Below are 21,780 nucleotides of genomic sequence, written 5' to 3'. Positions count from 1 at the left end.
ACTGAGATGGGGTTATATATAACTACTCTTCCCTCTCTGCTTTGCTTATAGCCCCATCCTGCTGAGGTTAGGGCTTGCAGGCTTTTATTAAAGAAACTGGATAAAGAACGGAGCTCCGGGAGAACATTTCTACTACTTCCAGGGATCTGTGCACACTCTTAACTTTGCTCTATTTCTCGTGAGGTCTCCTAGGATACCTCCATTGACATGGAGGAGATGGGGAAGGGATAGAATTCAGGCCAGGACTAAACATTGGTGTGGACTTTGGGAAGGGAGAATGACAGAGAAGAAGGAAATAAAATTTGTTAGCAAAAACAAGGTATGGCATATACAACACTTACTCACCAAAGTTAATTTAGTTTTAACTATGATTCCGCTATCCAGTCCTTCCCTCCATTCCCAGTTGATTGAGAATTGACTGAAGCTCATTCCAGATACAGTTGGGGAAAAAATTAGTAACTTTTCTATTGTTTCTTACATGGTATCTGAAGTCCTTTTAAAAATATAATCGGTAATCCTTGTAACTACTCATAAGGTAATCATTATGTGAATTGAAGTTTATGGTTTATTTGAAACTATGTGAATATATATGTATGTGTCTATATATGTTAATATCTAAATGGATAAATATAAATGGTGTTGTTTAAAGGGTATTTTTATATATGCAGTTTCCAACTTACATACAGCTTGTTCCTAAAACATCTGTGAGTTTGTTATTGAAACTTAAAGCTCATTGCCTCATAAAAATAACTTCATTGGTGATTTTTCATCCCAGGCTGCAGTTCACAAAAGCTAATTTAGTCTATAGTATAAATAACTGTGACATGCCTGGGCTTAACAAGGTTGTGGAGGGGATATTCCAGGTGCTGCATTTTAGTGCCAACCTTGTTCACCTGCAGCGAGGATTCTAGTAACAGCATTTTCTGGGGCAAAAGGGTAAGGAGTAGAACAGCACAGATTACTTGTATAATTTGTGTTGGGCCGTCAAGGATGGCTTGTAGCTGATTTTAGTATTCTGCTGATATATTTATTACTGTAAGTTAAATACAAGTTTTCAAAATATAACTTTACTTTTTTGGACTAATAAAATATTTTTAAGTAATCTTATAAACTTTTGGTTTAGGACATCTAGAGATGGTGCGATTTCTTTTGGAAGCAGGCGCAGATCAAGAGCATAAAACAGATGAAATGCACACTGCTTTAATGGAGGCTTGCATGGTAAGATTGGTGAAATACATACTTAAAATTTATATATTAGATAGAGACAGAGCCAGTGGATAATGGGTGCCATTTCCCTGGGTTCAAAGATTCTATTTATCATGACTTACCATGATCAGAACCTTAGCTATCTGAGTTATCAGTCGTTTTCAGAGCCAGTTGAACAACATTAGCTTTTATCAGAGTGCTTTCTGAAGCTTTGTAGCACAACCTTCATTTTCTTGGTCTCACATAACTATACTGGTTTTATATAATTGGTGCAAAAATGACTTTCTGACAGATTGATCAAGAATGTTAAAGATGAGATCATAATCCACAAGAGTATGTACATAATACAAAGTAAACATGTTCATCAAACCCACAATTTAAAATCTATGAAAAATTTGAGATTAGAATATTGTTTGTATTACATAATTCTTCCTCTGTCATAGTCTTTTCTCAACCCCGAATTCCCTTTTTGAAGAACTTTAGTTTGTTCTTGAGAATGTGTAAGAATAGTACTCTTAAACTTTTGTATTTCAGTCTATGACTTGTGGCACAGAAATGTATCATAATAACTTTATAGAGAGATTTATGAGAAAACATACCAAAGATAGAATGACCCCAAATTAATTTGGTTTCTTGTCTCAAATTCCCTTCAGAGAATGATTATTGAAATGATGTTAAATTTTAATTAGTAATTTAAAAAATATTAAGTAGCCATTTAAGCCATTTTTGTTTTTCTTATTGCCATACCAGTGTTAAATCATTCTTTTGAACAAACAGGTTTTCTTGGAGGGTTTAGAGTTCCCCACCTGTTAAAATGAGGATAATATCCTTCTCTAGGGTTGTTTTGAGGATTAAATGACAAAATGTGTGTAAAATGCTCAGTAATATCCCCATTATAAGGAACTTAAAACAGTTTTGCCACCCCCACTAGAGAAACAACTTATGTGTAGATTAAATAATTAAAATGAAATAGTCTGTGGACCTACTCTTCATGCAATGGAATTAAATGTTATAAGCAAATGAAAGATATTAGTAGAGGCCATAGGTTTAGAGACTTGCTATGAGACTGAGATTTTAAACTGGACTTTGAAGGAAATGTAAGAGTTGACTGCTTATGGAGGAAGAAAAGTCTGAGCTTAAAGGAACAGCATGGTAACAGCCAATAAGTAAAATAGTCATAAAACCATTAAAGTTGTGTAGTATGGCAAGTACCAAGGTAACAATGGGCATGACATGTTCGAAAGAAGGTGAAATATCTGTGAGGTGATGAAGAAGGAAAAAGTATATCAAAAAAAGAAAGAATGGAAAAGTGAGCCGTGGAGTTGCCAACAGTGTGGGAAAGGGAGGAAAGCTGTGGGAAAGGGATACCGATAAAGGAAACAGAGATATTAAGTGAGAACTTCTTTTTCTTAATTTTCACTGGCATTTGATTGTGAACAACAAAGGAAGTACCATGTACATACTGTGTTCCCCTTTCACTAATACATCATGCTGAATTCCCCCACTCTAAAAAGTATTGCATTTTTCTTTTTCTACCTAATCAGAAATTTGCTTGTCCTTAAGATTCCTATGAAAATCCTACTTTCCCCTTTCTAAACTTTATCCTTTTAGCATTTAAACTTATACTATTCAGTATTAATGTTATCTCACAGTAATCTCTTGTTTTGTGTACTTAACTGTGTTTTTTTCCTGTTGGTAAATAAGTTTTTTGATTGGAAGCATTTTTCTACATATTTTATATCCTCAGTCTCTGTTTACCACTACAATAAATACTGAAGGAATAGAAATAGGTCAGCTTGCTTATTCAACTCTTAAATGTAGATTTATTAATTCTTATTTGAATTGATATCAGTGAACTTCATTGTATAGCAGCTGAGAAGTATTTTTAACGATTTTTTAAAATGTTGCTGATTCACTTTTTTAATTACATTGTAATCAGGATGGCCATGTTGAAGTAGCTAGGTTGCTTCTTGACAGTGGTGCCCAAGTGAACATGCCTGCTGATTCATTTGAATCGCCGTTGACCTTGGCTGCATGTGGTGGGCACGTGGAACTTGCAGCTTTACTTATTGAAAGGGGAGCTAGCCTGGAAGAAGTCAATGATGAAGGCTATACACCACTGATGGAAGCCGCTCGTGAAGGACATGAAGAAATGGTGGCTTTACTTTTAGGCCAAGGTAACCAATACCAATCAAGATACTAAGGCATAAATGTGTAACATGTAAGATGATAATTTATAAAGTTGAATTTAATTATTTTATCTTTCCTTATTTTTTCTTTCAGTAGATTCATAATGGGGTGCTAAAGTATTTGCTCTGAAAATAACTCCCATACTGTGCTATTTTAATATTTAAGAGCTTTCAGAGCCTTTGTGTGCTGTGTGAATAAAAACAGAAAACTGGGGGTGGGGTAGGGTTATAGGTTATATATTTCTTTCTGTGCCTTAAAAATTATCATCTCTAGTAGTATTGTGAGTTTATAGATATGTATAAAGCTTTTAGGACATTTTTGTCATATAGTGCCAGTTAAGACGGAGCAGGCAATGGCACCCCACTCCAGTACTCTTGCCTGGAAAATCCCATGGACGGAGGAGCCTGGTAGGCTGCAGTCCATGGGGTCACTAAGAGTCGGGCACGACTGAGCAACTTCACTTTGACTTTTCACTTTCATGTATTGGAGAAGGAAATGGCAACCTACTCCAGTGTTCTTGCCTGGAAAATCCCAGGGGTGGAACAGAGTCGGACTGAAGCGACTTAGCAGCAGCAGCAGCAGCAGCCAGTTAAGATTTAGCTGTAGTGATGGTGGTAGTAGTGATGATAATGTTCTTCTGACCTTGGACAAGTTAATTAATCTCATTTCCTTAGCTGCAAAAATGGAGCTAATAAAAATATGTAAAATGCATTAAATATTGCCTGACAAATAATAGCATGTTAAATATATATTATTTTCATCAGCATCTTTACCATCATTATTTTGGATCTTTATAACAAGGGGCTACATTTTATTTTTTCTAAGTCCTTAAACCACATTGACTTGGATCAACTCCTTCTGGCTGAATCTTATTCCAGCAGTGTATATCAAATATGGCCTCATGGATGTGGTTTTGATAGTTTTCTTAATTTTTAACTGCCTCTTGAAGTTGGGGGAGAAGCACTTTATCATTTAGTGAAGTAATATAAGTGTTCATTTTTGAAATATAGTTTATTAGGAAATAACCATTCTTTGCTTATCTCTGGAATAAGTTAATGACTTTCTTTAAATATATTTTAGGAGCAAATATCAATGCACAGACAGAAGAAACTCAAGAAACTGCCTTGACTTTGGCTTGCTGTGGAGGGTTTCTGGAAGTGGCAGACTTTTTAATTAAGGCAGGAGCTGATATAGAACTGGGGTGTTCTACCCCTTTAATGGAAGCTGCTCAAGAGGGTCATTTGGAGTTAGTTAAATACTTATTAGCTGCAGGTAGGCATTTTTGCATTTGGGAGGTGTTTTTGTTTTTTTGCATGATTTATATAAGTAAAAGTGTTACAATGCAAATAACTTTTTTCTGATGTATGATGCACTGAATGTGTGTAGAAAAAAAGATATGTTTTTGTGTGTATTCTGAATAAATAATTTACCATATTGCTGTTCAGAGTATCTGCAGTTTTAATTTTAAGCAGTAGTCTGTTTCTAGTTTTTTTTCTTTTTTGCTTTTAAACATGCAGACAATATTCTCTATTTCTGTACATGAATAAGGCTATTTTGTGTAATCTAAGGCGATATGGCTTCTCTAAAAGGAATTTCAGTATCTACATTTGTGTTTTATGATTCTTTTGTTAAGGCTGTGTGTCTAACACCACTGCAGGAGCTAATGTTCATGCAACAACAGCAACAGGGGATACAGCACTAACATATGCCTGTGAAAATGGTCATACTGATGTAGCCGATGTCTTACTTCAGGCAGGAGCAGATCTGGTAAGCCATGGCACTTTCTAAATCTTAGTAATTAAAGCTAAGACAAGAAATTAACTTAAAATCCTGTGGAGACTGTAGACAAAAGGTATTTCTTTACTTCTAATTTTATGTTCACCTTTTCACCATTGTTTATTCATTTAGTCATGTTTTTTCCCTAAGCTGTTTTGTGTCCATTCTTATTTCCTCGTTAGCAGCAGTATCCAGTCAAATACCCCTTTCCCACTACAAAAAGGGGAAAATTTTGTGTTTGATATGTTAATAATTAATGGTAATAATTAGTATAAGTTTTCTTTTAGGTACTTAACTATTTTTAGAAGTTTCTTTGATTTGTCATAAAAAGGCACCTATTGCTTAGGGGCATTTCATTGTAGTTTAGGAAATAAATTGTACCTGTACCATTCAAAGCATTATTAAATAAAGGAGTTAAAAAGATAAGTAATATTTTCTTTCAATTACCTTTTTTTTGTTTTAAAAGACTTATTTATTTAATTTTTTGTCTGTGCTGGGTCTTTTTCTAGTTATGCTTCTTGGGCTTTTTCTAGTTATGGCAAGTGGGGCGGTGCTCTTAGATGCAGTACGTGGGCTTCTCAATGCAGTGGCTTCTCTCGTTGTGGAGCACAGGCCTCAGTAATTGTGGCTCCCTGGGCTCTAGAGCGCGAACTGAGTAGTTATGGTATAGGGGTTTCATTGTTCTGCGGCATGTGGGATCTTCCCAGATCAGGGATTGAATTCCTGTCTCCTGTATAGGCAGGTGGATTTTTTTTGCCACTGATCCACCAGGGCAGTGCCCTCAGATAACTTTTAGTGAGAAGGGTGAAATACTGAGGTCATTCTTAGATTATAAAGAGGTGTCATAGGGAAAGGATAAGCAGAAAGCTCAGAAGAGGTGAAGACGTCATCTGAGATGTTATGTTTGGGGCTGGATAAGGTTTAGAAAGATAGATACCGTGATGTTGTAACAAAAGAGGTTCCTCCAGTTGGAAAAATTAGTAGGAGTACAGACTGAGAGAGAGGGAAAAATAAAGCAATTCTGTGTGGGGGAATAAAGGCATTCTTCCAGTTTAACCTGTGTGGGAGTAAGAAAAGTAGGTTTTAGTTAAACCATGAGCACCTGTGTGTTTTCATGTAGCAGTTCATGGTTTATAACAGAAACTCACACAGGCAGAAACAGGCTCCTCAATTAACTGGTTTCTTAAAATTTATTTAACTTCTCATTTTGTGAAAGGAAAAGATTAAATTAGATTACTGTTGTGGTCTCTTTTGGCTCTGTGTTAGCACAACTCTTGAAGAGCTTACGACTCATGTTATATTCTAGCTGTAGTTATGTGCCTATCTCTCTTAGGTTTTGACCTACTTCAGCTCAGGGGCTGTATTTCCAGTGTTTACCACAGTGACTGTGAAACGTGGCAGCAGTGTAATCTTGCTTAGTTAATTGCAGTTAAAACAACTTAGTGTATGACTTAAGAAAAAAATCATCAGATGTAAGTGTAAAAAGATTGACATATAAAATGCTTTATAAAAGGTAGTTTTCTCAAACCTTTATACTGTAAGACCTGTAAGTTTTTCCTGTGCTGATATTCTGAATCACAAGAATGCAGTTGGTTCTCCATCCTTTTGAAACCTAGAAATCTGTAGTAATATCTTGTCATTGGTAGTATTAAAAAGATATTCAAATTATCACTGTCTATGTAAGGTAAAATAGAAGTAATGAGAAGTATATAAGAGAGAGTGGTATACTTTAGAAATTCATACAGATAAGATAAAAACTTATGAAAAGAAAATTACTTGTAGTGGTTGGAGATAATGTTGATTGTTTGGAGAGGGCTGTGCTAGAGTGCCATTCATTGCTCGAGTTCTACAATCCCTTTTGTAGAGATAGAAGGAAAAATTAGCTAGATGGATTCAGATAATGGCATAGCAATCACTGAATATAATTTCAGTTCTTAATATATTTCTAAAGAGCATGCTTCTAATTTGAGATAGTTTAAAGAATGTATTCCTTGATTTACTTCAGAGCAGGTTATTTAATATATTTAGATTCCAAAATTAGTTCAATTCTTTTCCTTTTGATTTTCATGAAAAGAATAATTGTTCACTGGAAATTAAATATCAAATAAGTCTGTACTTTTTAAACAGGAGCATGAATCTGAAGGTGGAAGAACTCCTTTAATGAAAGCTGCACGAGCTGGCCATGTTTGTACTGTTCAGTTCCTAATTAGTAAAGGTAGGTTTGTGTAAGGCAGTGATTATTTCCCAGAGATGTCTATTCCCTGCCCTTGGGTATTAAGAGATTTAGAGGTAAAGGACATTTTGTGGGTATCATGTGATGGAGGAATGCTACTGAGATTTTTGTGAGTGGGTAATCGATAAATACCCTGCAACACATAGAACCATTCCATGAAGAGTTGTCATACTGGGTACACACTTGTTGAGTAACATTTCAATAAAGAAAAATTTCTCTATGTAAATGAGGGCTTAGATTGCCTGAAGTCTGTTCTGTTCATGTAATAATTTATCTTGAAACCTGGATTTTTGTGCCAAGTTTCTGCCACTGATTAACTTGAAGGCAAGACACTTTTCTCCTTTATATTTCCCTGGGCCTAGGTTTCCTTCTTTGTAAACTATAAAGAAGTAATCATAAAAATAGCACAGCCCACCCAAAAAAAGCTAAAAATTGAAATGGAAAAAATATGCCAAAAATGCATTTTCATTCGTGGTCGTTTATTCTGTTTGAAAACCAACATCCTTATTAACAAAAGTAGCATATTATTACTTTCTTTAAATTATCTCTTTGGTATTTACTATATGAGTTCAAGTTGAAACTTTTTCATGAACTTCAGTATAGGAGATTAAAGATTTTGCTTTTGATTCAACATTGATAAAGAGAGACTATGTAGATGATATACAATTAAAAAAGCAATATGCCATTTCTTTTTTACCAAAAATACTGAAGTTTGTTAATAAATAAGAAATAATTTATTGGTCAAATTATTTTAGGCAATTTAAACACGTGTTACATGTTTATGAATAACACATGATATTCAAGAATGAAATTATTTTCAGTTATTATCTCTTCTCTTCCTTTGTTTAATTTTAGTGAATCTGATTCCAGTTTCTTCCTGCTATTTTTTCCATTTCCCACATGCTGCAAAGTGCTGCAAATCAGGGATGAGAATTTTACTACTATTACTTCATATATTTTGTTAATTCCTTCCATTATTTGGCCCATAGAGGGCAGTGTGATTTATTTATTTATTTATTTATTGGTTTTTAGTCGTCTTGCCCACTGAAGATACAAAAATTTAGATAAAATTTTATATTTTACTTTTATAAAACAGTGATTATATTGAGTGATATATACTTTTATCCTAAATTTTTAATGTTGCATACTTAAACATTTATGGATGAGATTATATGTTTGGAATTTATTTTAGAATAGTTCAAGATGGGAGAGGAGAATGGATGTGGGTATATGTGAAATGAGATTGGCCATGTTTATAATCATTGAAGCTGGGTAATGAATATGTGGGGCTTCATTATCCTGTTCTCTCTACTCTTTGATTTTGAAGTCTACCATAATTTAAGAAACGTTTTATTAACATTATTTTTCATGGATTGTCTGTTTTAGGAGCAAATGTGAATAGAACCACAGCTAATAATGACCATACTGTACTGTCCCTGGCTTGTGCAGGGGGTCATCTGGCAGTAGTAGAACTACTTTTGGCTCATGGGGCAGATCCAACTCACCGTTTAAAAGTATGTAACTCAAATGTTTCAGGTAGTATTGTGAATTAATCTTCACTCGAGCATAACACGTTATCTACAAGTTCAACTTGTATTGACATTCTGAATGTGTTCATTTTCTGTTTTTAGAGGAAAGTGTTCTTCCCTAAAATTGGAAACTGTAATGTGTCTGGGACCTGTTGGCTTTATCTTCCTTAATGGTTCTGTAAATTAATTTGAAAAACTGTTTCTTCCCTTTCCATATTCACTCTTTTAGGATGGCTCAACTATGTTGATAGAAGCAGCAAAAGGTGGTCATACAAGCGTTGTTTGCTATCTTTTGGACTATCCTAATAATTTGCTTTCAGCCCCTCCACCAGATGTCACTCAATTAACGCCCCCATCCCACGATTTAAATAGGGTAAGATTCTAAACTAAAGCATTTTTATATTATATTATCTTTATCCCTTTTTTAGTCATAGTTCCAGATTAAACTAGAATGATTGTTTTTTGTTGTAATATGCAATTCTCATTAAAGATAATGTATTTGATACAGTTAATGACCATTTAGTATAATACTCACATTCTAGATTGATATCATTTTGCTTTGCTTTCTGTTTTAAAAAAATATCTTGGAGGGATTTCCTTGTCCCAGTGGATGGGACTTTTGTGGTGTGGCCAGAAAAAGAAAGGTCATGGAAATAATTTGATATCAGCGTATTTTAAGTAAATATATTGTTTCCTGAGATTATGTTAAAAAATACTTTGAATGGATCTTCATAACTTATTCTTCATTCTGTGGCATCCAATCGCACAGTCATATCCAACTCTTTGCGACCCCATGCATTGCAGCCCACCAGGCTCCTCTGTCCATGGGGATTCTCCAGGCAAAAATACTGGAGTGGGTTGCCATGCCCTCCTCCAGGGAATTTTCCCAACCCAGGGATTGAACCCCGGTCTGCCACATTGCAGGCAGGTTCTTTACCAACTGAATCATTTAAAGCATATTATTTAGTAGAAGGTATAGGAAAGGCAGAAATATAATCAGTTTTATTTGTCTTAGGCTCCGCGAGTACCAGTTCAAGCACTGCCCATGGTTGTCCCACCTCAGGAGCCTGACAAACCACCTGCCAATGTTGCCACCACTCTTCCCATCAGGAATAAAGGTCAGTTATACTTCTAAAGCCTTCAGGTTGTCCAAGTAAAAATAAGATTCAAAAAAAAAATAGCCATTTAAAATTATTTTTCCACAAAGAAATGAATTTTACTAAGTTGGCATAAAAATTTTTTTTTTAAACAATGAAAAAAGCATGTTATTGGGAAAGAACATAGTTGAGAGCATGGATTTGTGCTGGAATGAGAAGTATTAATAGAAATTCAGATGCTCATCTTTGATGCAATTCTGATTATCTGTGATTTTCTCTAATAACTAGTAATTTCTATTCATGTTAAAATATTAGACTGGGTATAATTGGGTGACATTTTTGTAAATTACTGAAATTTCTGTAGTGATATAAGGCATAATATTAATAGCTAGATCAAAATTAAATTTTATTTTAGAATAACTGGTTTAATATAGATTTTATATCTGAAATGCCTTTTCTCAACCAAGAATTCAAAGTTACTTCAGATATGGTTGTGTGTTTCTTTAGAACTCTCAGGTCCATATTTTACTTGTGGATGTTACATCATGTATGATTCATAAGTCATGTCCCGAAACAGCGACTAGTTTGAATCAGTTTTTCTTTTTAGAGAGTTTTACCTGAAGCACCAGTGTGGCTTTAACTTTTTGGTTTTTGGCTACCTGTATTATTTTACCAACAGTAATACTAAGTATTTCCACCAGTTCTTTTCAATCACTGCTACCAATCTAGAGCCTTGGCACCTTTTTCACTTGGTATACCAAGCAAATGATTGCTATACCGATAGCCAGATACGTTTATTCACCTGGCTGTCGGAAGATACGATGAATGTCATAGTTCAGCATCTTTTCTTCCAGGGAAACTGAATTCCAGTTGTCTACTGGCCAAGTAGCTTTATGAATATGTGAATTTCTATCTTACCTTTATCAGTCTTGAAGATGGTAGGCCCCAACAAATATTTATTTTAGTTGAATTTTAATTTCTTGGTACTTCTTAGTGGTTTGAGTACTCTGTGTGTATGTGTGTGTGTTTAAAAGGCACAGATTATTAAATGTAGAAAAACCTTGACTTAGAGGTTTAAGTTTTCTCTACATCATAATAATTTAGCATTATTTTTCTGTTCTTATGATAAGTTTTTACATCTTTATGATCAGGTGAAGTATCTATCTACACATAGTCTTAGATTTTGTTTTAATTGTACCACTTTGATATCACAAATCTGCATCCCTCTATTGTCTAATTTTAGCCATGTGGTATTTTTAAAATTCTGAAATTGATTTCCCAAAGATTATTCTATGCACATAAAATACATACATTTTATATTTATGATGAAGAAGGTGGATTTGTTTTTAACTCTTTAATGCATTTTCACCTTCTGTGGATATAATAACTTGGTGCAGAACTGTTGGCACTAAACCTCCCAACAGTAACTCTGTAATGAGGATGCCATTCATGTGCACTTCTGAGGGGGTTTCTTTTTCACACAGCTGCTTCTAAACAAAAGTCCAGCAGCCATTTGCCAGCAAACAGCCAGGATGTACAGGGTTACATCACCAATCAGTCTCCAGAGAGCATTGTAGAAGAGGCTCAGGGAAAGTTAACAGAACTGGAACAGAGGATAAAAGAAGCCATAGAAAAGAATGCACAGCTGCAGTCGTTGGAACTGGCTCATGCTGACCAACTTACCAAGGAGAAGATCGAGGAGCTGAACAAAACAAGGGAGGAACAAATCCAGAAGAAACAAAAGATTTTGGAGGAACTACAGAAAGTAGAACGAGAGTTACAACTGAAAACTCAGCAGCAGCTAAAAAAGCAGTATCTAGAGGTTAAAGCTCAAAGAATTCAACTTCAGCAGCAGCAGCAACAGTCTTGCCAACATCTGGGACTGCTGACTCCGGTTGGGGTTGGAGAACAGCTTTCTGAGGGAGACTATGCACGGTTACAGCAAGTGGATCCCGTTTTGCTTAAAGATGAACCCCAGCAAACTGCTGCTCAGATGGGTTTTGCACCAATCCAGCCTCTGGCCATGCCTCAAGCTTTGCCTCTGGCGGCAGGTCCCTTGCCTCCAGGGTCCATCGCAAATCTTACAGAACTGCAAGGAGTGATAGTTGGACAGCCAGTACTGGGCCAAGCACAGTTGGCAGGGCTGGGGCAAGGAATTCTGACAGAAACACAACAAGGGTTAATGGTAGCCAGCCCTGCTCAGACCCTCAATGACACGCTGGATGACATCATGGCAGGTGGGTTTATATTGTTACGAGCAGGTATCAAATATGATTTGCTTAAGGCGAGTAAGAGTGTGCCAGAATTTTTTGCCATTACCCAACTTAAGAACTATTTCTGGACTCTTGACCCATGTATATCTTTAGAAATATTATTTCAATCTCAGAAGTTCTCAGATGGATACAGGTCAAATTAAAAATTAGTTCATTCAGTGCAAGTGACTGAAACTTTCTGGCTTAGGTGGGTAGGCTGGGAATCTTAAGTTTTTTGGTAGTCGGGTTGATGTTTAATTTTTTGTTTGTTTGTTTCTTGTTTTTTCTAAGTTAAGAATACTGATAGAATTTTGGCTTTTTTGCTTCTGTATTCACACCAGGGGAAGTTGATAGAAGTTGAACTGCAAAACTAGTAGGATACATCAGAAATCTTATTTGTGAACAGAAATACTTTATATCCTGATGGATCAGACTTCAAATCTGATGAATATTTTTTAAAAATGTAAATACTTTTACAACACTAAAAAAGTACCACCAAATAAGATTTGATTATATAGTATGTCAGTGATTTATCCTTTATGAATGTTAATGTGTAGTTTCTTTCTAATTGTAATTGTATTATGGAAAGGAGTAGTCCCCTGACAGTATCATAAATGATATATCTTTAACTGGGTAACCAGAGAATTTTTTTAACATTTTAATTAGTCTCATTGGCAAAAAAAAATATTTTAGGAAGTTGTTTCAGTGGTTCTAGTTCTATTTACTTACTGAATATTTTTCGTGAGTTTTATAACAAACTAGTAGAATGAGATTTCACAGGGTTATGAACCGTAAGAATACTATACTGAAAAGGACATTTTTTTCCATTTAAAAAAAAAAAACGAACCAGAAAAGGAAGGAACAGGGGAAAACAAAGGGATTAAATAGGTGAATTTTGATAATTTTTATCTGCTCTCTTCTCCCTTTTTAATTCTTTGGTTTATATTTAAAGGATGCTTGAAGTTTTGAAACTATGTTTACATAGCATTATGTATGATAGATTATATATAGTTTAACTTTTAATTTTTTAAAAGAATAAGAGAAAACTAAATTGTATAGTGTTGAGATATTTAGTTGGGCCTCCTGGCTATTCAGTGGTAAAGAATCCACCTGCAGGGGTACTCTTTCTGCCCCCTTCTGATGCCTATGTCAGAAGCTTTCTCTCTCTCCTTTATACTTTAATAAAACTTTATTACACAAAAAAAAAAAAAAAAAGAATCCACCTGCAGTGTAGGAGATGTGGGTTCGATCCCTGGGTAGGGAAGATCCCCTGGAGGAGGGCATGGCAACCACTCCAGTGTTCTTGCCTGGAGAATCCCATGGACAGAGCCTGGTGGGCTACAGCCTGTAGGATCTTAAAGAGTTGGATATGACTGATGTGAAGAGCAGGTATATATGAGATATTTAGTAGGTAACATTAAGAAACTAAGAAACCAACTAATGAGACAGATTTTGTACTTAGAAATTAAAATCGAAAGTTTCCTAGTTCTCTTCTAGTATCACCTCAACAGTAATATGTGGAATGAAAATTTCTGATCTTAGAGGGTCCAGTAACTACATCAGAAAAAAATGCTGTTAATCATTAGTAAGAACAATAAAGATTCTTGTGTTAAGAAGTATAAATTTTTTATAGATTTGAAAATTACTACCAATCACCATTAGCTATTTATAATAATTGGGAATGTAATTTTAAAAACAGTAGATATATTATGAAAATTGAAGCATACATTATTAGCTCCAAATCCCAAATTTGATATTTCTTTCATGACCATTCATTTAGATCGTAATGGTATTCTTTCTATTATGTAAATTGAACTACCAAAGAATGTATAGAATTGAGTTACTCATTCAGTTAAGTGAAGAATGGACATTGCATACCAATGAATATTTTTAAAATTTTGATATGCTATCAGAATTTACCTGATGTTCTTGGGCATAGTTATCGATAATGATTTGCCAATTGTATGATTTTTATGCCAGTCAGAATCATTGGAGGCTTGTAAAGTAGTTTTTCTGTGATTTGTTTACCAAACAAAATAATTAAATTCTCCCTGTGTTACAGTATCTTCATATACAATTTTTTTTAAGCAAAAAACTTTTCAGGAAATATGACAAATACTTGTCATATTATAAAAATACTTTGCTTGTTTATTCTCATTTATATGGGGAGAGGAGAGATGGCCAGAATAAACAGAATTAAAAACCACCAGCTACCTCCCTGCAACCCATCCCTGCATCATGCATGTACACATGCATAAACATACACATATACACTCACTTCCACAGCATTTCTTTAAACTTTTCTGTGGTAGTACTTGTTATTTCAGTTAACTAATAACCATTTCCATTTCTTTGGATTTTTAAATATCTTACAACTTCATTAGGCTTAGTCTTGTCTTTCTTTTTTCCTTAAACATAATCTCTGTCCTTTATTCATTAGTCCCAGTTTATTAGATGCTCTTATAAGGTTCAGTCGCTTTTTCTCTAGCACTTGGCTGGCCAAGATCTTCTATCTTCCCTGGTTTCTATACTAGCCAAAGCAAGATCAGTTCCTGTTTAACCAGTCTTAACACCTTGCTTTGCTGTGCTCTCAAGATCTCCTCTTTCCTTACCTGTTGTTAAAACCTCTGAACTCTTAACACTAAGGAAGTTCCACATGTAAAGATCTGGTCTGTACCATAGTTCCTTCAGGTACCTACATATTTACAGTTATTAATTTTAATTGTAGAGAATGGATGAGTGACAGGCAGTTATTTAGTTTTAGTAAAACAATTTCATAGGTACCTGAAAGGAAGCGATATGAGGAAATTGATTTTTCCTATTTCCTTGACCAAAAATAAGAAAACCAATTTAATATGTTCTTTAGAAGAACTTACTCTAATGGAAATATAAATTATAATTTAGCCATTTAATGGTAAACTAGATTTTTTTGTTGTTTAGTATCATGAAGTAAAAATCAGTTTTTTGGACAGACTGATGTTCATTCTGTTTAAGCTAATTTTGTGTTTAGGTTAGCATTTTTATTTGTGAATATCTAATCAAAGGAGAATATGGAATCTATTTTAAGAGCCATAGATTTTATATGGTTTTGAAATTTTTATCTAAAATGTGTGAATTGTCTTGATCTTTTTCTTAACATACAAAACTACCAGCATGGAGTAACAATATCAAGGCCATTAGGTGATTAATAAAATAGTACGTACCCTTTTCTATTGGTCTGGATCCCTAAGGATTTGAAGAGTGTGTTTTGTTTGTTTTGTTTCCTCCTTTGTTTTTGTTTTGGCTTTTAAGTGGACTTAAAAATGTATAATTATAGAATGTGTGTTGCTATAATGTATAGTGTATGTTTGTGCCTGAACTGAGGATTTCATGTAAAATAGATTTTTTTAATTGACAATCATGTTTATAATTGTTATAATAAGGTCAATTTCAGTTTTGTTCTTGGTAGTATCATAAATAACCTCTTGCTGGTTTCAGATCCAGTTGTGAATCATGAGTATTTTCTGTCTGATGTAGTTGATAACTACGTTGGTAACTTACATCCATACTACTGTTGATCATTCAAGATTAGCATTTTCAATAAGGGGGGAAAGGATTGATATTCACATGTCAACTCCAAAAGTCAGTTGATGAGGGAGTAAAGTACCCTCAACTGCTACCACCTTGAAATTCTCCCAGCTCAAGTACTGACCTAATTAGCCCCTTCTTAATTTGCTTATTTTGGTGAAAATAATATCATGGCAAAATTACACTTATAAGAACTAACAATAATCTACATTTGAAGGATGGTTGCGTGCATGCATTTATTTCTACCCTAATCTTTTAATTTCATCCTTCTAAGTCCAGTGTGATTGCTTGATTGATTGGGCATTTTACCTCCTTCAGAATAATTTCTGTACATGAGAAACTGTTTCTGTGTGAGGATCAAATTTATATATATACATACTGTCATACTGAGGGCCACCCCCTGTCAATAGCTAATAAATGAATAGGAAATATTTTAAATAGTCCATAGTGAATATCCCCAGTGATATTACTTTCATTAGTTCTAGACTGTGAGGTGTGAAATTGGCAGGTAAAAGTCATATTTTCTCCTTCTGAACTTGACTATTTTAACTTTTATTCCTTTTCTGATTAAGAAGACATATGGATAACCGTTTGCATGTATTACTTTTAATTCATAAAAATATTTTTGTTTTCAGGGTTATTTTGAACTAAAATTTTATGATTACATACCATAAGAGGGGAATTTGTTTTCCACATGGATTATTGTTTAGCAAATGGGTTACTTTCAATATATATTTAAATTTTGCTCTGTGTCCAATGTCAGAAATAACCAGGAAAATGAGTTATTAGTGCTCTGGCAGTCTCTCTGTAGATATTTTGTTTTTAAATATCCTTAACTATTTTCTGATAATTATTTCTTGCTGTTACCTAACAGTGTTTCATCCTTATTAAGTGCAGTTATTTTGTCCAACAGCAGTCAGTGGAAGAGCATCTGCAATGTCAAACACTCCTACCCACAGTATCGCTGCTTCCATTTCCCAACCTCAGACTCCAACTCCAAGCCCTATCATCTCTCCTTCAGCCATGCTTCCTATCTACCCTGCCATTGACATTGACGCGCAGGTAAGTCCACACTCAGGAGTGACAGCTCTAACTGCATTGTATCATTGTGAAACTTTCATCAGTGATTTAAATCATCCTAGACTGCTTTTGCTTTGTCTCTGGGCAAAGACTTGAGCCACAAATGTAAATTACAAAATCCACATTTAAAGCAATAAAATTCCAAGCACAGATTATTACTGATAATTACTGTGAATATTTGGTTTCCACAGTCATCAAGTAATCTTTTTTTCTTAAACTTTAGAACAGGATGTCAAGAGACAAAACTTAAGATTTGTGTATTTTATCTAAACTTTAATTAGAAGCTGTATTTGAAAATTCATACTGGATTCCATCTAACATCATGTATATACTCAGTTGCATTTATATTGTCTTTGAAAATTCTGATCTTACTGACAGAAGTATGTAATACGTCTGTGTGTCTGTATATAACACCTGTTAAGTTCTTAAAAAAAAAAAAAAAAAGTTATTTTAAAACATTCACTTACCATGAAACCTCAGAGCAAAGTGAGGTTGGGAAGAAAGGATAGCTTGTATTTCTTCCTGAAGTAATGCCAAGAGGCCTAGCTTACAAGACTGCTGAAGGAGGTAAGGGTATGTGGCTTTCTTCAGGACTGAGAAATGTTTGCAGTTTATTTAGTTTTGTGTTTTGATTAATACCTGATAGAGAGACTAGTATGAGAGTGGTGGTGTACATTATAAAACTTGTTTTATAAATGATCAGTTCTTTATAATTATCAGTTTTAGGGAAGGAGACAGGGAGAGAGAAAGTGTGTGTGTGTAACATTGCACCATTAAGGGGCTGTACTATTAAGCTATTGAAAATAAAGCCTCCTTTTCATTAAAATGTTTCTTGGTAATACTGTGGAAAAGGAATTTAATTTGTTCTTACTTGCTTTTCTTATTATAAGAGCTAACTTTGTTTTGTTTTGAGCACTTAAAATTGTCAGGGGCTATTTTTAAGAAATAACCTTATTTAATCTTCAGACTACACATATGAGTAGCTACTCCTAAAACCCCATTTTCCAGATGAAAAAATCAAGGCTAAAAGAGACATTAAGAATTGGGCTTACAATCACTTCATTTAACTAAGAAGTGGTGGGGCTGGTAGTCAAACTTAGGTTTGTTTAACTTCAAAGGTACTCTTCCAGATACCATACTATAAGCCTCATTTTTCATTAAAAAAAGAAAGACATTGATTTGATGAACCACAGTGGTTTACATTTCTTAAGGATTGCATTATAGAATTGGATTGAACTTTTTATTGAATTTGCATTATTTTCTCCAATCTGTTTTGCTCTGAATCTATTAATGCTTTAACCAGAAGTATTTTTTATAGTTTTTATGGGATCAAAAATTGGTCCATAAGTAAAAATGAAACTTCACCAAAATATAAAAGGATTTCTTTTTTAATGCTTTAAAATAAAACAGCCCCAGAAAAGGTTCCATTAAGTATGATCATGAATTTATTGAATTTGAGATTATTACAATGAAATATCTAACTTTACCACTTAGCCAGCATAAATTAATTTCTAAGAAGCTGCATAAAAATACTTTTAAAATATTAAAATTTAAAATACAACATACATTTTAAATGTAGTACACATTTTTATTAAAAAAAATTTGACTATGGCTCCTTAAAAATCTGCTTCTTTACATGAGGTTTTTCAGATGGGTTAGACTAATTTGAGTCACAATACTTTTCTTGAAGTTTACCATAATTGAATAGTTAGGAATTAGAAATTTCTTGCATTACATGTTTTAGAATACATAGTACAGAATTAATATTCAGAAATAATTGCTTACCACTTTTTCTTTAACTTTCAGTGTTGCTTTTTTAAATTTACTAGTTTTTATGATACCAAGAAGTTACTTAAAGTGGTATATATAAGATTCTTTGGTGCTTAATCCATCTGAAGTTTTTATTAGATTCTCAAATACAAATGCCATGAGATTTTACATAATGCATATTTTGATTTATATGTGACAGTACTGTGCTATTATAGACAGGTGATATGATGAAAAAGTTAGTACCAAGATTCTTCTATTATGAAAGATTAAAAGTTCTCTAATTGAACCCTTCATGTGTTTATTTAATAAAACTTAAACTTTTTGTTCTTAACACTTTACAGATACTTACTTCTTTTTCTTTAACTTAATCTTTATAACAGTACCATGAAGTAGGTACTGTTACTATTCCCATTTTATAGGTGAGGAGAGAGGTCTTACCTAAAAGCCAATTTTTAGTGCAGCCAGCTTTCAAATGACTGAACACTTTGGGTCTAGAATCTAAAAAATGAATCTGGCTAGATAACAAGATGTCATGTGTGTTTAATCTTTGCATTGTTTTAGCATATTTCCTAGATGTACCACATATTTATCACAAATTTTAAGGAAGAACAGAAGTTTAATTTTTAATGCTTCAGTACGTCTCGTTTTGGGGCTTCCCTGATGGCTCAGACATTAAAGATTCTGCCTGCAATGTAGGAAACCTGGGTTCCATCCATGGGTCAGGAAGATGCCCTGGAGAAAGGAATCGCAGCCCACTCCAGTATTCTTGCCTGGAGAATTCCATGGACAGAGGAGCCTGTCACAAAGAGTTGTACATGACTGAGTGACTAACACACACACACACACACACCTCCTTTCGAAATGCTAATGATTCTTGGAAAATGGTTGTTTAGTTGATCATTATAGTTGGGAACTAATATTTGATTTCATTTATTCATTTATTTATTTTGTTATGCTTGGTCTTCATTGCTGTACTCAGTCTTTCTCTAGTTGGAGTGATTGGGGACTACTCTTCCTTGCAGTGTGTGGGCTTCTCATTGTGGTAGCTTCGCTTGTTGCAGAGCATTTTCTATAGGCACACAGGCTTAGTTGTTCCGCTTAATTTCTGACCCTTAAAGAGTGCTAAAGATAACAAGTTTGCATTCTTTATAAGAGTCCTCAAATCTTATGTTCTATAACTAGAAATCACCCTTGGTGGTGTTTGTATTGAATTGTTTGGATATTTTCCAGACTTTTAAGATTACTAATACCGCACGCTATGCTGGTACCAGAATTTATTTTAGCAAACATCAATAAATGATAGTTTGAAGTGGTTATTTGGGACTGTTTTACTATATATTCTGATAACATAGCTCTGCTCTCTATTTTTATTTTGCTTAAGTGATATAATAAAACTTATACCTGGATACTCTAGATATAGAAACATGTAGATAGGAATCATGTAGAGATTTTTAAGAGCTATGGTTTTATATGAAACAGTAAATCTGGTTGTCAGAGTTGAATCCCTTGAATTAATTAAATATTTTCTATATATTATTGTATTAAGTTTTAATTAACTGTGCTGCCGCTGCTGCTGCTAAGTCGCTTCAGTCGTGTCCGACTCCGTGCGACCCCATAGACGGCAGCCCATCAGGCTCCCCTGTCCCTGGGATTCTCCAGGCAAGAACACTGAAGTGGGTTGCCATTTCCTTCTCCAGTGCATGAAAGTGAAAAGTGAAAGTGAAGTCGCTTAGTCGTGTAGGACTCTTAGCGACCCCATGGACTGCAGCCTACCAGGCTCCTCTGTCCGATAGACACTAAAAGTGAGAAAGAATTAGTTGTTCTGTTCATGAGTTCTAAAACCTATGTTCTGGCATGAACTGAACTTGTGTTCCAGTTCTAAACTACTTGACGCTTTTTTCCTCAAATTTCTAAAGGCTTTCCTTAAACTTGGAGTATCTTATTGCAGTACATCTCAAAAACAGAAAAAGTAAAAGCTTTCTAAGTAATTTTGACTTCTCTTCTGTTTTTAATAATTAGCATATATCTGTTATCTTTTAAAGAAGGTAAATACACATCAAGACTGAAATTGTAAAACTATGTTTTACCTTTAGTGGTATAAATATCATTTGGTACTTCTCTCTTTTTCCTGTCTTTGCAACTTGGAAAATAGTTTCATCATGATTTAATGAGATAAATTAAGGAGACCAGAATAAAATGAATTGATAGTAATATGTAATACTCTGCCATTAAAGCATTCTACCTTAAAATGCACTGATTTTCTACTTGTTTATATGAAATGTTTTAAGTGGGTTGTTACTATCTTACTGATTTGTCTCATTTATTGAATGCCCTAAAGTGCTATCCTTTTTGATCTTATATATGACCCCTGATATGGTTAGAGAATGAGATGTTTGGGATTGTGGAGGTCTACGAGTGTTCATCTCTTTAAATTCTAACAGTTTTCAAAGTACTTTAATAAATTTCTTTTTTTATAGTTCAGATATATTTTTTCAATTATATTCCAACTCATTAAAAGTTGCTTTTTCCTTTAATATTGCATTTGTCTTATGATTCTTCCTTGGGTTTTTTTTCCTCTTATAAAATTGAGTAATCATTCCTGGTAACTTATAAACCTGAATCATGATAACAACATAGTATGATACAGAATGGTATATTTCATGATATTGTGAGCTAAATGAAAATTTTCTTTAGAATATAAACCTGGAAAGCTCTTAACAAAGCTCTTTTTTCCAGATTTCTCTCAATATATGACCAAGAATGTGACTTAATAACCAGTATAATGTAAATTCAGTGTTACTTTACCTTCTAGAAAATCATCATCTGTGTTTCATTTCCTAGATTAAAAATATTCAAAAGCGCTTTTTTAAAAAATATATATATCTTGTCAGTAGTTAATTTTAACCCAAATTCCTACTTTAGTTAAATTGTTTCTTGATGTATTGCAAATCAGGATATTTCTTACTGTTTTGGGAATGCATAGGTATGTATTTGAGAGGGTGAAAGTTTCATTTCAGGACCTTTAAGTTTGTTCTTTATTGTTCTAATAGGTTGTTGTAAAGTATTAGCTGCTTTAATTT

The 21,780-nt window shown here is 34.0% G+C and overlaps 1 protein-coding gene across 13 annotated transcripts in view; it reads left to right on the top strand.

Annotated features, from left to right (window-relative positions):
• Positions 1-21,780, top strand: part of ANKRD17 (ankyrin repeat domain 17) — a 167,180-nt gene that overhangs the window by 89,907 nt on the left and 55,493 nt on the right. For 7 of the 13 annotated variants that reach the window (XM_070791564.1, XM_070791567.1, XM_019962899.2 and 4 more), the window contains 10 exons: positions 1,124-1,218; positions 3,146-3,383; positions 4,477-4,668; positions 5,030-5,163; positions 7,300-7,387; positions 8,792-8,919; positions 9,164-9,307; positions 9,950-10,052; positions 11,516-12,268; positions 16,764-16,912. In XM_070791564.1, the coding sequence (XP_070647665.1) occupies positions 1,124-1,218; positions 3,146-3,383; positions 4,477-4,668; positions 5,030-5,163; positions 7,300-7,387; positions 8,792-8,919; positions 9,164-9,307; positions 9,950-10,052; positions 11,516-12,268; positions 16,764-16,912 (2,024 nt within the window). The remainder of the gene's footprint in view (positions 1-1,123; positions 1,219-3,145; positions 3,384-4,476; positions 4,669-5,029; positions 5,164-7,299; positions 7,388-8,791; positions 8,920-9,163; positions 9,308-9,949; positions 10,053-11,515; positions 12,269-16,763; positions 16,913-21,780) is intronic. The other 6 variants (XM_070791566.1, XM_070791565.1, XM_019962900.2 and 3 more) reach the window with 6 other exon arrangements.

This window comes from Bos indicus, chromosome 6 (genome assembly GCF_029378745.1).
Source record: "Bos indicus isolate NIAB-ARS_2022 breed Sahiwal x Tharparkar chromosome 6, NIAB-ARS_B.indTharparkar_mat_pri_1.0, whole genome shotgun sequence".
Taxonomy (NCBI): Eukaryota; Metazoa; Chordata; class Mammalia; order Artiodactyla; family Bovidae; genus Bos; species Bos indicus.
Note: the sequence above shows the minus strand (reverse complement) of the source record. Positions and strands in the feature narration are given on the sequence as shown.